Source organism: Nicotiana attenuata, chromosome 9, assembly GCF_001879085.1.
Source record: "Nicotiana attenuata strain UT chromosome 9, NIATTr2, whole genome shotgun sequence".
Taxonomy (NCBI): Eukaryota; Viridiplantae; Streptophyta; class Magnoliopsida; order Solanales; family Solanaceae; genus Nicotiana; species Nicotiana attenuata.
Window position 1 is genome coordinate 9,239,746 of NC_031997.1, and position 12,848 is coordinate 9,252,593.

At 34.8% G+C, this 12,848-nt stretch overlaps 1 protein-coding gene across 1 annotated transcript; it reads right to left on the reverse strand.

Moving 5' to 3' along the window:
* LOC109232738 (probable caffeoyl-CoA O-methyltransferase At4g26220) lies at positions 276-3,482 on the reverse strand. Its single transcript, XM_019398478.1, has 4 exons — positions 3,180-3,482; positions 2,379-2,523; positions 1,679-1,810; positions 276-770 (listed from the first exon to the last, which is right to left on the reverse strand). The coding sequence occupies exons 2-4, from the start codon at positions 2,514-2,516 to the stop codon at positions 483-485; spliced, it is 558 nt and encodes a 185-aa protein (XP_019254023.1). The 5' UTR covers positions 2,517-2,523; positions 3,180-3,482; the 3' UTR covers positions 276-482.

Genomic DNA, 12,848 nt, shown 5'->3' on the forward strand with positions numbered 1-12,848 from the left:
AAGTTGGCTGGTCGGAATAAAAATCTGCAGCAAAACAAATACTTTTTTCTCTCTTCTCTCTTGATGAAAGCTCTCTCAAAACCCACTCTTATGTGCTTAAGTCTTTCAAAGACTTGTATCAATGAGCATAGAACAATTCTCCAAGGTTGTCCTATTTATAGATCATGAGTGGTGTTTTCTCTTAAAGCCAAACCCCACTCAAAACAGGAATAAACCGAATCCAATTCCAAATAGAATTGGAAACCAAAAGAGAATAGGATTAGGTCATTGGGCCTTTGGCTGGACAACATGGGCATGTGCCCAACAAATGTGTAAATACCGAATACTGTGTGGGAAAAAAAAGTGCAACAACAGCTAGCAAAGAAAGTATTTTCATCAAATCTTATCGAAGGCAGACCTTTTTTAACTACAAATAGTTTCAAGAAAAAACAAAGAAGGAAAATCTTCCTAATAGATTATCTTCTCATCAATCGCCATTAACTTCACAGTATCCTGCAAATAGTGATTCCATCACCCAAAGGGACTTGAGAAATTTGAATGCGAGAATCAGCTGCTAAAAACTTGTTAAGTTCGATAATGTGATGTCTGTCTGGTGTTCGAGCTTCTGGAACAGACTCCTCTGGCATAGCAACTGTTCCAAACCAAAGTGTGTTATCATACACTATTATGCCACCAACCTTCACTAGCTGCAACAGTCTCTCATGGTATTTTTGATAACTACATTTGTCTGCATCGACAAAAGCAAAGTCGAAACTTCCTCTGTTGCTTTGCTGCAAATAACAGAATATATTTTAAATGTCACGTGAAAATAACGGCAGTACGGTGCACTAAGCTCCCGTTATAGTCGAGGTCCAAAGAACGATCGGACCACAAGGGTAGTCAGTTGACCACCATTTGTCAAAACAAATGCACTGTGTATATAGGTAAAATATTACGTTTTAGAGGTATATAACATATATTAAACATCCTTTGTCAGAAATTTTTTTCACTTCTTTCAAATTTGAATACCGTTGGGAAAATTCTTAGCTTCGCCACTGCACACTACCCTCCCAGACCCACTCGTAGGCTTATATTGTTTTTTTTTGTTGTTGTTGTTGTTATATGTGTGTGTGTGAGTGATAAATTAATAAAATACTATTTTCTTTCAATTTATGTAAACCTATTTGATTGAGCATGGAGTTTAAGAAATAAATGAAGATTTTTGAAATTTTTCTATAAGCCATAGCATATGTGTGAATATAATTCCTTTGAAATTTGTGGTATTAAACATGCTATAGTATTTGTGGCTCTAAAAACTTCTCATTAAGGATAAGATGAGAAGTTTAATATAAATTATTTCGACATCTAGAGAAGGGCAGTCTTTGTTAAATAAATTAAAAAGAAAATAGGTTCACATAAACTAGAACGGAGGGAATAACAAATATTATACTCCGAATGCATAATTTTAAAATTTTCAATCAGTGCTTAAAATTTTAGGAATCCTGAATTTCAATGGAATAATTGAAGTGCACACAAGTCGGACGGCCTCCCATACCACCCTTATAAAAGAAGATGTACAGTATTTTGGTTTCTTCTAATTTGTTTAGTACTTAACCTGCTGAAATTTGATGGGATGTGAGAAATAAGGACTAACTAACAACTTGCAATGCCAAAAGAATTTAAAGTTTATTTTTCTTACATCTTCCAAGAGTTCACCAAGAGCTGATAAAGCCGGCGATTGTATGAAATTGATTTTGTGCTCAATTCCAGCCTTTTTGATAATTGGCAAACCCATCTCGTATGCATCCCGATTCAAGTCTATAGCTGTAATCTGCACTCAAAACATCCCTTAAGAATTTATATGTTATAGGCATTTTGTGAAGATATCCGATACAGGTGCGGATCTAGAGTTTGAATCTTTCAAGATGTAAATTCTAAGATTTGGGGATAGGATCCTAGTATGGATATGGGTGTGAGGATCCGGCTAAAAATAATTCAAAAAAATAAAAAAACAATCTCTAAATAATGAGAAATTTTGTGGAATACTTACGTATAGCTTGTAAAGTGTGGATTTCTTTTTTATTTTCAAATTGTCGATAAGTAAAAGATTGACTTTCTAGATAAAATATGCTATTTTCTTTAATTTAACCTAGTTTTGGTTCTTATTTCGGGAATCAAATTGTATCTCGTCTCAAATTTTTTCGTCCGTCAAGGTCAAAGTATTCAAAAAAAATTGGCCAGTTCCCATACGCACACCCATATTACTGTCGTGTCAGTACGAGTGCAGCACCTAAACTGACGTGTCGGAGCAACTTAGATTTAGTACTGTAACCCAATGTTTAACAATATACTAGCTTGCCTTCCAAAAATAAAATGAAAAAATGATCAATGATACTAGCCTTTCCATCATCAGGAATTGTAAGCGCAGTAAGGAGCAAAGAGTATCCAGTGAACACTCCAATTTCAATAGTCCTTTTAGCATTTCCCACATTCAAAAGCAGGGCTATCAATTGGCCAGCTTCTGGTGCAGTTGCCATATTGCACCTGATGCACAAATAAAATAAAAAATTGATAAGTTCTTAATTAAACACATTACTTGAAATAATTAATACTCCTGTAGCCATTAATGCTAAATACATGTTTTTAAGGATGATAGGTTAGATCTGATTAATTTGTTGTTTCAGCCAATCATAGTTCTTTAATCACGTCAACAAATTAAGGTAGAGGATTAGGTAGCCGAGCGTTATCCTTGCGCATTCTAGTAGATCTAGTGCATTACTCAATGTTAGCTTGCGTTTTCTTATTCTTTGATTTCTGTTATTACTTGTTTCTTTCACTTCGATTTCTAATTTGTTTGCTTGTTGTTGTTTCTTCCTTTTATCCTTCCTAAGCTGAGGGTAGTGGCGGAGCCACATGCACCCAAGGGGTACCTTCCTCGAAAAATTACACTATTTAGCTCGATAATTTTTTTTTAAAATATGTATATAATGACACCTCTTGACTTCTTGGTGAGTTTGTTTCTTTATATTTTGACTCCCCTTAATAAAAATCCTGGCTCCGCCACTGGCTGAGTGGTCTATCGGAAACAACCTCAATGCCTATAGATAAAGATAAGGTCTGCGTACACATTATCCTCCGCAGACCCGACTTGTGGGATTACATCGGAAATTTAAAAATAAAAGAATGTAAAGGGAAAGTACCGTGGATGATTTGCAGTTATAGCCCTCAGCTCTTTGAGAAGCTCTGATTCACGTGGATACACAGAAGTCTCCAGAAGATACTTAGCAGAAAAATGGATGATATATATATATATATATATATAACTAATAAGTTAAGAAAAGAAATGAAATAGATGGGAAATATGCAGAAGAACAATGAGTACCTCATGCAATTCAGGACTCTGCAACAACCCCTTCGTCATTGATGCCATTTCTTTTATTGAGACTTTATCGTAACCACAAAAAGACAGAGAGATTAAATTAATATTGAAGTATTGAACGAAAACAATCAAAAGAAATTATTAAAGATGAAGAAAAATATGTTTGATTTGATCGTTTAAGAATGAAGTCAAAATGGGTAAAAAGAGTTACTCCTACAGTTTCGTCCATAATAAGTGACCAATTTGTTTTTGACACACCCATTAAGGAAATACTAAATTTTAGACAAAAATAGTTAATATGACTACCTTCATTAAGTGTTGCACCATAGTTATAGTAGTACTTACTTCTCTTCTCAAATGTGAGGAGTAAATGATTTTTATGGATACTTAAATAAGGGTAATTTTGGAAAAACAAATTGAATTTTTTTTGATTATATAAATGGCACTTATTTTGGATCAAAATAAAAGAGCAAATTGGTCACTTATTATGGACCGGAGGGGGTTTCTAAATTTGATTTGGCACAAATATTAATAAAGAAGGGAAGACTTTTGAGACATGTGATCTTAAATAAGTCATATCATTTGTGTGGCTGTAAAACTTTTAAAACTCGTGGCCTGAAACCTGCCATGACATATGTGTGACTATAAATGCATCTTATTAAAGAAATATTGAAAGATACCAATCTTTTTAAAACAGACTAATAAGAAAATAATGTCTATCTTTTTCAAACTAAGGCAGTAAAATCAGACTTGCCACACTTTAGAAACAATATCACATGATTGAATGTTCATGTTGCAGATGTTTCATGTAAATGAGCAAACAAAATCATACAAATAATCAAAGACTTTTAGAACCCAACTACCAAAAAATCGTACTCAAACTCACAAAGGAAGAGGAAGAGAAAAGGATAGTTTAACCCTAACCTTTTCAAAGCTTGATTTCAGTAAAGAGGTGTAGAAAATGCAAAAGCAAGAATGGGTATTTATATTTCGCTAAAGACTTCTCAATTAAATGCAGATTAGCATGAATTCAAAAGAGTCAATTTTTCTTTTTGTTTTTTCTTTCCTCAAAGATTCAACAAATATGAGTGAGATTACATTGTAATCTTATTTTGTTCTTTTTCCTCTTGAAAAAGTCTATTTTCATTTGCTACCCCATGAAATATCCGAAACTCTTGATTAGGGGGTAAAAACCGAACGGGAAAATCGTACCAAATCGAAAAGTCAAACCAAATCGATTAAACAACCCGACTAGGTTTGATTTGATTTGGTGTGGTATTGAGTAAAAAAATATCGAATCAAACCGACATATAAATATATAATTTTTATATATACTTTTAAGACTTTATATAGAATTTTCTTTACAAAAATTCTAGAAATATTTGGGATTCGAATGTTTCGATAATGTAAAATTAAATAGAACTTATCATTAATTAGGTATCATATTGATTTTTAAGTTTAATTATTAAATTCGTTTAACCTTGAAAGTATACATCAACGAAAAATTATTGTTAGGGGACTAAAAAAATAACTATCATGTGTTATTAACAAAACTCTACCATAAAATATTTTAATAGATTATATGTTTGTCAATTTTTTCAATTTTTACTAAACATATATTTACTTATAAAAAGTTTAACAAAGTAAGACTGAAATAATATTCAAGTAACAAAAAAATCCGAAAAACCCGACAAAATCGAACTAATCCAACCCGATATAGTTGGTTTGGTTCGGAATTAATAAAAACCGAACCAACCCGGTCCATGTACACACCTACTCTTGATGTAAAGGAAGTACCAAAAAGAAAATTATAGGGATAATGCATAAAATTCTCCCCCACCTATGACCATATTACCAACTACACACCTTTTCTTTTCAGGGTCCTATTACCCTCCTGAACTATTTTAAAGTAAAATTATTTACCCCTTAAAAAGCTACAATCAGATGCGTGCAAAGTGGTGAAATACACGCGCCTAAAAATGTGTATTTCTTATTTAAAAACCTTTTTTTCACCGTTTTCTCCTTCTTCCTTATTTTCCTATTTGCAGACCTTCGTTACCATATCCGGCCAAAAGGCAAAAGCCTCATTTGATGGGTTTACTATAATACTTGTTTGATATTGTCAGATCTGGCCGGAGAACGAAACTCCGACGAAGACCCTTGCTTTGGCGAAACTCCATTATTGTTGACCGTTTTGAATGTTCGTAGGTTCTTACTGAATCATGCTCGTTGCTCCCTCTAGTTGTAGCTCTGCCTCTGTTATTAAACATATCTGCTTTTGATTTTTGGGTTGATTTTTGTGTTGCATTGAATTTTCGCTCCGGCATTTCGCCGTTGAAACGATGTCCCCCTTGTTCGTGCGAGAAAAGGTTTAGAAGACGAATGAGACTAATTAATTAGATGTAACTAACTATGTAATGTCCAATCAAAAGATGACACTTGTACGTTTAATCCATTTTAAAATAATTTGTGTAACTTTCACTTGCCTTTAAGAGAGTGTGCACACTCTCTATGCCACGTCAGCACTTAGGGTGGTGTTTATTACACTTTAAAATAGTTCAGGGGGTAATAGGACCCCCGAAAAAAAATGTGTGTAGTTGGTAATATGGTCATAGGTCGGGAAGGATTTTATGTATTATCCCAAAAGTATATGTAATTTTGAGAGGCAATAATAAAAGTCGTCGTAAATTTATAAAGAGAAATAATAGAATGATACTAATTTAGATTTAGTTTTATTTTTCACTAGAAATATAGTACTTATAAACAACGTAACGCACATTTGGGTTAGGGTTAACTCGCTCATAAACACAAAAATAAAAACCGTCATGAAATAACTACTTGTTGTAATAGGGGCTGGCAACAGGATTTTAAAAGGATGGGTGCACTAGTTCCTCTATTATATATTTTCTCTATTTTAATTTAGATGACACATTTTTCATATTAGTCCGTTTCAAAAAGAATGACGTATTTCTACAATTGGAAATAATTCAACTTTAAATTCTTCATTTTACCAATTTTATCCTTAATGAGAAGTTTTTATAACCGTACAAATGTCATGGCCTCACAAAGATTTTAAGACCACAAGTTTCAAAATCTTCTTCTTTTTTTTTTTAAAAAAAAAAACGATTGTACCGAGTTAAACTAACTTATCTAAATTAAAACGAGTATAGAATTTAATGGTGACGAACATTAAACGTCAACTATAATTGGTTGATACTATATGAATACGATATTATCAAGAATGCATGTCAAAATCACAGAGGAAGCAATAACGAATATGGATTAGACTTCGAAGAAGGAAAAATAGAAAAGTATCTTTTTGAAATTTCTTTTGGGAACTTGAAACCATTATTAGATTTCATCTAATCTTATTTTGTAATCTCACTGACATTATTCCAAAATATAGTTACAAATAATTTGTATATACTCTATTCGGTAACAACTAGATATTACTCTTTTATTTTATTTTCATAAAAATGATTATATGTCAATCCAAAGATTTACTCGGAATTATTTACAAATATTATGCCTTAGATGCTTTTATTCCGTATTGTATTTATTAGATGTTTTGACATTAGGATTCTATCTAGTCACTTATATTTTGGATTTATTGGTGTCAAAGTCGTTAAAATATTTTAACGAATCCTCGGCCAAATGTTAATCAACTGGTCCAACAAAAGTTGTGACAGGTAAACAGGGATTGTGATATTTTATACTTCAATACCACACGAGAGGGGAAGTGATTTGTGTGGTATTTAATTTTTCGCGTGCACATATTATAGAATGACCTAGTTCTTCTACGTGTTCCTTACACTACAGTTGCGGAATAATAAATGCAGAAAGTAAATAACACAAGTAATTTTTACGTGAAAAATATTATGCCCCTTTTTTCAACCTTACTTAACCCTCTTTAAAAATAATAATAAAAAGATTTGTAAAGTTCAAAAAGGGTTTTCAATTAGAAAGTGACAATAATTTGTGTTCAAAAGAACTTTTCAGAGTCGCCACCTGACATTTGATTTCGGTGTGTCAGGTCACCATTTTTAGAAATAATTTTTCCTTTTAAAAACACTTTGGACTTCAAAACTAAGTTTACACCAGAGTCCTAGGTAAGAGAGTTTATTTGACACGGGGAGAAGGTGTTAGGCATTGCACGAGTCCCGTGAAAGTCACGGTTGCGTACTCGATTAGTTGGTTTTTAAAATATTCAAATTGAGGTAAAAATAAACACATAAAAGGAAAATAAACACAAAAGAGGCTCGAGGCTCGTCCCCATCTAGGAAAGGAAAATAAAATGAAAATAAAAAATAAAAATAAAATACTACAAATCTATATGCGTCTCCTCAATGCGCGTCAAGGCCTCCAAAATATTTACAAAGTTCTTCGGGGCATTCCCCGGTATAAAATATCTACAAATCCTTCGGGGCATTTTCCGGACAAATCTAACTAAAGGGGGAGCCGTTTTTTGTGTTTTAGGGTTAGAGTTTAAAGGGTTATAGCATTATATATATTTGGTTGGGGGAGAGGATATGTGCCATTAGATTAAGGGAGGTGAATGGCTGAGATTAAGTGGGGAGATAGGGCGGGTCGGTCCGGTTTGGACGGGTCAGGTTAGGTAGGGGAAAGGGAATGGGCTTCCCCAATTTGGGCTCAAGTTTGAGCTAAATTTGGTCTTCTTCAATTGAACCAAGACAAAACTAGCCCTAAAAAATTCATTTTACTTCTTTTTTTTTTCTTTTTTTTTTAAGAATAATAAAATACTAATTGATTTTAACTAAACCAAATCCATATATATATATATATATATTTGTATTTTTCCAAAGATTATGTTAAAGTAAAAATAGAAAAGATATCGAAATTAGAATAACATCGCTACAAAAAGACTAATGATATTAAATTATATTATAATATAAAAAAATATGTATAATATGACGAATATTATAAAGGTGAAACTATTTTTGTGTTTTCAAATTTATGTTTTGAAGTTAAAAATAAAATAGACTCAAATTGTATAATAACTCGAGTGAAAATACTATAACTAAATTTAAAATTTGCGCTGGTCAAAAATTACGTGCTTACAGCTGCCCCTCTTTGCTTGGAAACACAAAGAGTTTTCGGAGCAAAAAACAATAAGCAACGTGATTGATTTATGACCCGACGCTTATTCAAAAGAAAATAAAGATGACTAAAAAGATTGTGACCGAGCCCTGGTATTTGAGCTGCCTACACATTCTTGGCCATAAAGGAATCAGGTCATGTGTAGTTCAGAAGTAAGAAAAGTAGAGAAAGATACTGAGGTATTAAGTCGAATGAAGTGCCGTCGAGGTTGCGATCCGCGGTTCTTGCCATTACATCAAAATTGAAAGCAAAATTTACAGCAAAAATAAAAGAAAAATACAAAATCCTATCTAATTATTGTCTTGAATCTTCCTTGAATCTCCACTTGCTCTTTCAACATGAAACTGAAAATTCACCCTATTCTTCAGGTGGGCATCCTGCAGACTTGAATTTGAATAAAATTGGAAGTTGACCCTGTTCTTCAGCCGGGCATCCTGCTGTTTGCACTTGAAATAAGCTTGAACTTGGAGTAGACTTGAGCTTGAAAACCTTGCTCTTCAGGTGGCTCATGCTACTTCTGATTTGAATTAAAAATATTGGAGGTTAACCCTATTCTTCAGGCGGGATCCTGCTGTCTTTGACTCGAACTTGAAAACTAAAAGTTGACCCTATTCTTTAGGCGGGCTTCTGATGCCTCTCTGACTTGAACTTGTAAACTGAAAGTTGACCCTGTTCTTCAGGCGGGCTCCTGATGCCTCTCTGACTTGAACTCCAAAATTGAAAGTTGACCTTGTTCTTCAGGCGGGATCCTCCTGCTTGATTTTGAACGAAATTGAAAGTTGATCCCGTTCTTCAGGCGGGCTCCTGGTACTTCTCTGATTTGAACCTAAAACCAATTTCTGAAACATTGCCCCTCGTTCTCTAGGTGGGTGCCTGCAATCAAAAACAACAAAACAAACAAAATTTTCTGCCCCAGTTTGCACTAGCAGAATTTGTGAGTTGTTAGCAAAACTGTAAATCAACTAAGCTATTGATGAAAGATGCAATAATGAGAGTAAAATTAAAGACTCGACTAGGATGTCTCATGTGAGATTGAGCTTAAGGAAAAATATAAACTGAGCTTGATTAAACTAAAACTTGACCCTATTCTTCAGGCTGGACCCTGAACTAAAGGAAAACTAAAGATTAACAACTTAAGAAAACTAAAATTGACCATATTCTACAGGCGGGACCCCTGAACTTAAGAAAAACTAAAGATTAACAACTTAAAGTAACTAAAAACTGACAGGACCCCTGAACTTTGAGATTAACAACTTAAGAAAACTAAAACTGACCCTATTCTCCTGGCGGGACCCCTGAACTTAAGGAATGCTAAAGATTAATAATTTAAGGGAACTAAAACTAACCCTCTTCTGCGGGCGGGACCCCTGAACTTAAGGAAAGCTAAAACTCTTCTAACTAGGGAGAATGCCTAGGAGGTACGGTTCTTCTCAACTAGGAAAAATGCCTAGGAGCTAATGGTCATCTCAACTAGGGGAATGTGTAGGAGGTAAAAACCTTCTCAACTAGGGGAATGCCTAGCAAGTAAAAACCTTCTCAAACAGCCTTTGTGCTGACAAAATTTGGGCACGACACTTGAAAAATTCAAGCTTCCAAGCTTTGATTTGGACATAGTCTTCGTCCCTGTTTCAAACAAAGAAAACTTGTGAGTTTAAACATGGTGGTTGGTTTGTGGCCTTGACTTTGAGTGCGATTACTCCTACACTTGCCATGATAACTTTGATTTCAACTTTGGGACCTTGCTTGTTATTGGCTAACCACTTTCTTGTCAAACTTTATCACAGAAAACACCTCTGATTCGTTCAAGCCCCAAATCCCACTATCTGTTGCATTGTGCTCATGAATTGACATATATCGAACCTTTGTATTTCACATGAATCCCAAAGCACGTCAATTGCCACCCACTCAGTAGCATACTACTCTTTTCTAACTTATGCCACTTTGACGTGCTAGCTAGACTTCGCTTTGTGCAATTGGAAAGCTGGTAGCAGATTTTGAAGTCATTTCTTACTTGTTCTGACAAAACAGACTCAAGAGGACTTAAACAAAGCAAGAAGAGCAGATTCAAGGGGACAACGGAAAGAGATGACATCTAACAAGAAAATCACCAAGCAGAAACTTATCAGATTTGGATACCAACTCTAATGACCGTGACATGCATTTTGGATTAAGTGGCCTAATATGTCAAGCAAGTCTAATGTTCAACTCTTGTGCTCCGATTATCCTATCTGAATCACGGTCCTTATTCGACTTGTAGTGCCCGAAGGGTTTTCTCCATCAAGCCTCTCTCATTTTGTTCTTTCTCTCAACTCACCGTCGCCTTATGGTGCCTGTGAAGGTTTTCACCAATAAGACTCTCTTATTTTGTTCTTTTCTTCTTATCTCCTCTGATTTTGCAGATGACAAGGCATTAACCATGGTAAAAATATCATATGCTCTTGGCATGGCTAACTCAGCACTCTCAAAGATTATCTGGGAGGTCTTTTTTGGACTATAATGTGGCTTTTGGACAGGGTTAGAAAGAATATCATAAAGGCTCAAAATAACTAAGATAACAGGGTTAATTTATTAACAACTTTTGGAATCCATTAAAAAACTTTGCCCCAATTTCTAAAACAAGAGAATTTGATTCTCTCTTACCTCTCTCTCTCTCTCTCTCTCTCTCTCTCTCTCTTTTGAGATGGAATTTATAAGAAAAACTGCCATACTCTTGACTTCGTGAGATTATGAAATATTTTTCTTGGTACGACCAAACCGTAAGGTTGCCTACGTATCTTGTGGTGACAAGAATCAGGTCGAACGTAGTTCACAGGAATACTTTTTGTTGTTGCTATTTTTCTTTTCTTTTTTTTTCTTTATCTCTTTTTTTTCTTTTTGAATTTTTCTTTTGGAATGAACTTTCTAAAACAAACCTATGGGGACATGAACTTTTCTTTTTCTTTCTTCTTCCTTTTTTTTTGACTCTAACTTAATTCCAAAAGAGGGGAGGTCAAAGAATCAGCACAGGCTCAAAAGGGTACAGAATGGTATATAGTGTTTAGGTAGCTGAAAGAGGGCCTCCCAATCTCTAAGAATACCAACTATAACACATGCAACTTGAAGATGAAAAATGAAGATCATGCATAGCATTTCTTTTGCAGCATCGGCATTGATATCGCAGATATGCCTTCCACCTTTCTTTAGTGCTTTGTCAAGTACAGAGCTCTTGTTGGGTGATTTCTTCTTCACAATGGATGTGCCCCGTCAGTTTGGAGTAAACTCCCTTGGCTTTATGTTGTAACTTGAGATGCACTTGAACTCAAAGTTGCTTGCTTCAAATTGTCTGGGATGCACTCTCTTGTAACAAATTCTTGTCTTCCTATAAACTTCCCAAACTATCTGCCTCAGTTTCACACAATTCGGGCTTTAAATGACCTCAAAATGTCCATATCTTTACTTATTTCCCTCAAATATTCATCTTCAGAACTTGTTTTATTGCTTCATGATTAGACTAACTTTTAAGACCAGGCTGAGAATTACGCGTGCATGTCATGAAACTAGAGTCAGTATGAAAAGAACTATAAAAGGAAAAGAGAACTAAACAAGAACTGACTAGAACTAACAGAAAATAGAATATTGCATTAGACAGACGGTGAAAAAGGTTTGAACAAAACAAGCAAAATAAACTGGGGTTACAACCCTGGAATAAACCTAGATAACACTAAACGAGTTACTATGACTAAACGAACTAGGCAAAATAAAAGGATAGAAGGGTTTGAGTCACAAGGCAATATTCGGATTACAACCCTGAAATAACCCGGATAATAGAAATGACAACAAAATAAACCACCAGGACTCCTCTCCCGCTAACCAAGAAAGGAGCGTCTTTCCAATTACCGAGCTCGACATCTTAGCCACTGATTTCCACATCAATATTACCAAGACCATTACCAACTTCAATCACATTGGCCACAGCAAATAGCTTTGGGTCCCTTTTGCCGACTCGTTCTTAAGATCAACTTCTAGAACCGAGACTGATAGCGCTGAAAACTTTGCGGAAAGTGGCCCTCCAAGGAGCTCAGAAGAGTTCTTATATCCCTTTTCAACACAAATCATACCCACCATATGCGTCTCATTATGAACATGCAATGGACTTTGGCTAGTATCCGCTGCATCTGCATTTTGCACGACAATGTCACCTGCATCAACAAGCTTCTAGACTGCTCTTTTCAGATTCCAACACTTTTCTATGCTGTGCCCCGGGGCATTAGAGCAATATGCACACCTTTGAGAATAATCAAAATTCTTTGGAAGGGGGTTCGGTATTTTTATCTGAATCGGCTTCAACATGTCCAATTGCCTCAACCTTTGGAACAAACTGGCATGTGATTCT

What these genes read in the sequence shown, in the direction of transcription:
- LOC109232738 (XM_019398478.1), bottom strand. Translation starts at nt 2,516, where the DNA reads ATGGCAACTGCACCAGAAGCTGGCCAATTGATAGCCCTGCTTTTGAAT. An exon ending in CAATTCCTGATGATGGAAAG is followed by an intron (nt 1,811 to 2,378) that starts GCTAGTATCATT and finishes TTTTGAGTGCAG; the next exon opens with ATTACAGCTATAGACTTGAA. An exon ending in TTGGTGAACTCTTGGAAGAT is followed by an intron (nt 771 to 1,678) that starts GTAAGAAAAATA and finishes TGTTATTTGCAG; the next exon opens with CAAAGCAACAGAGGAAGTTT.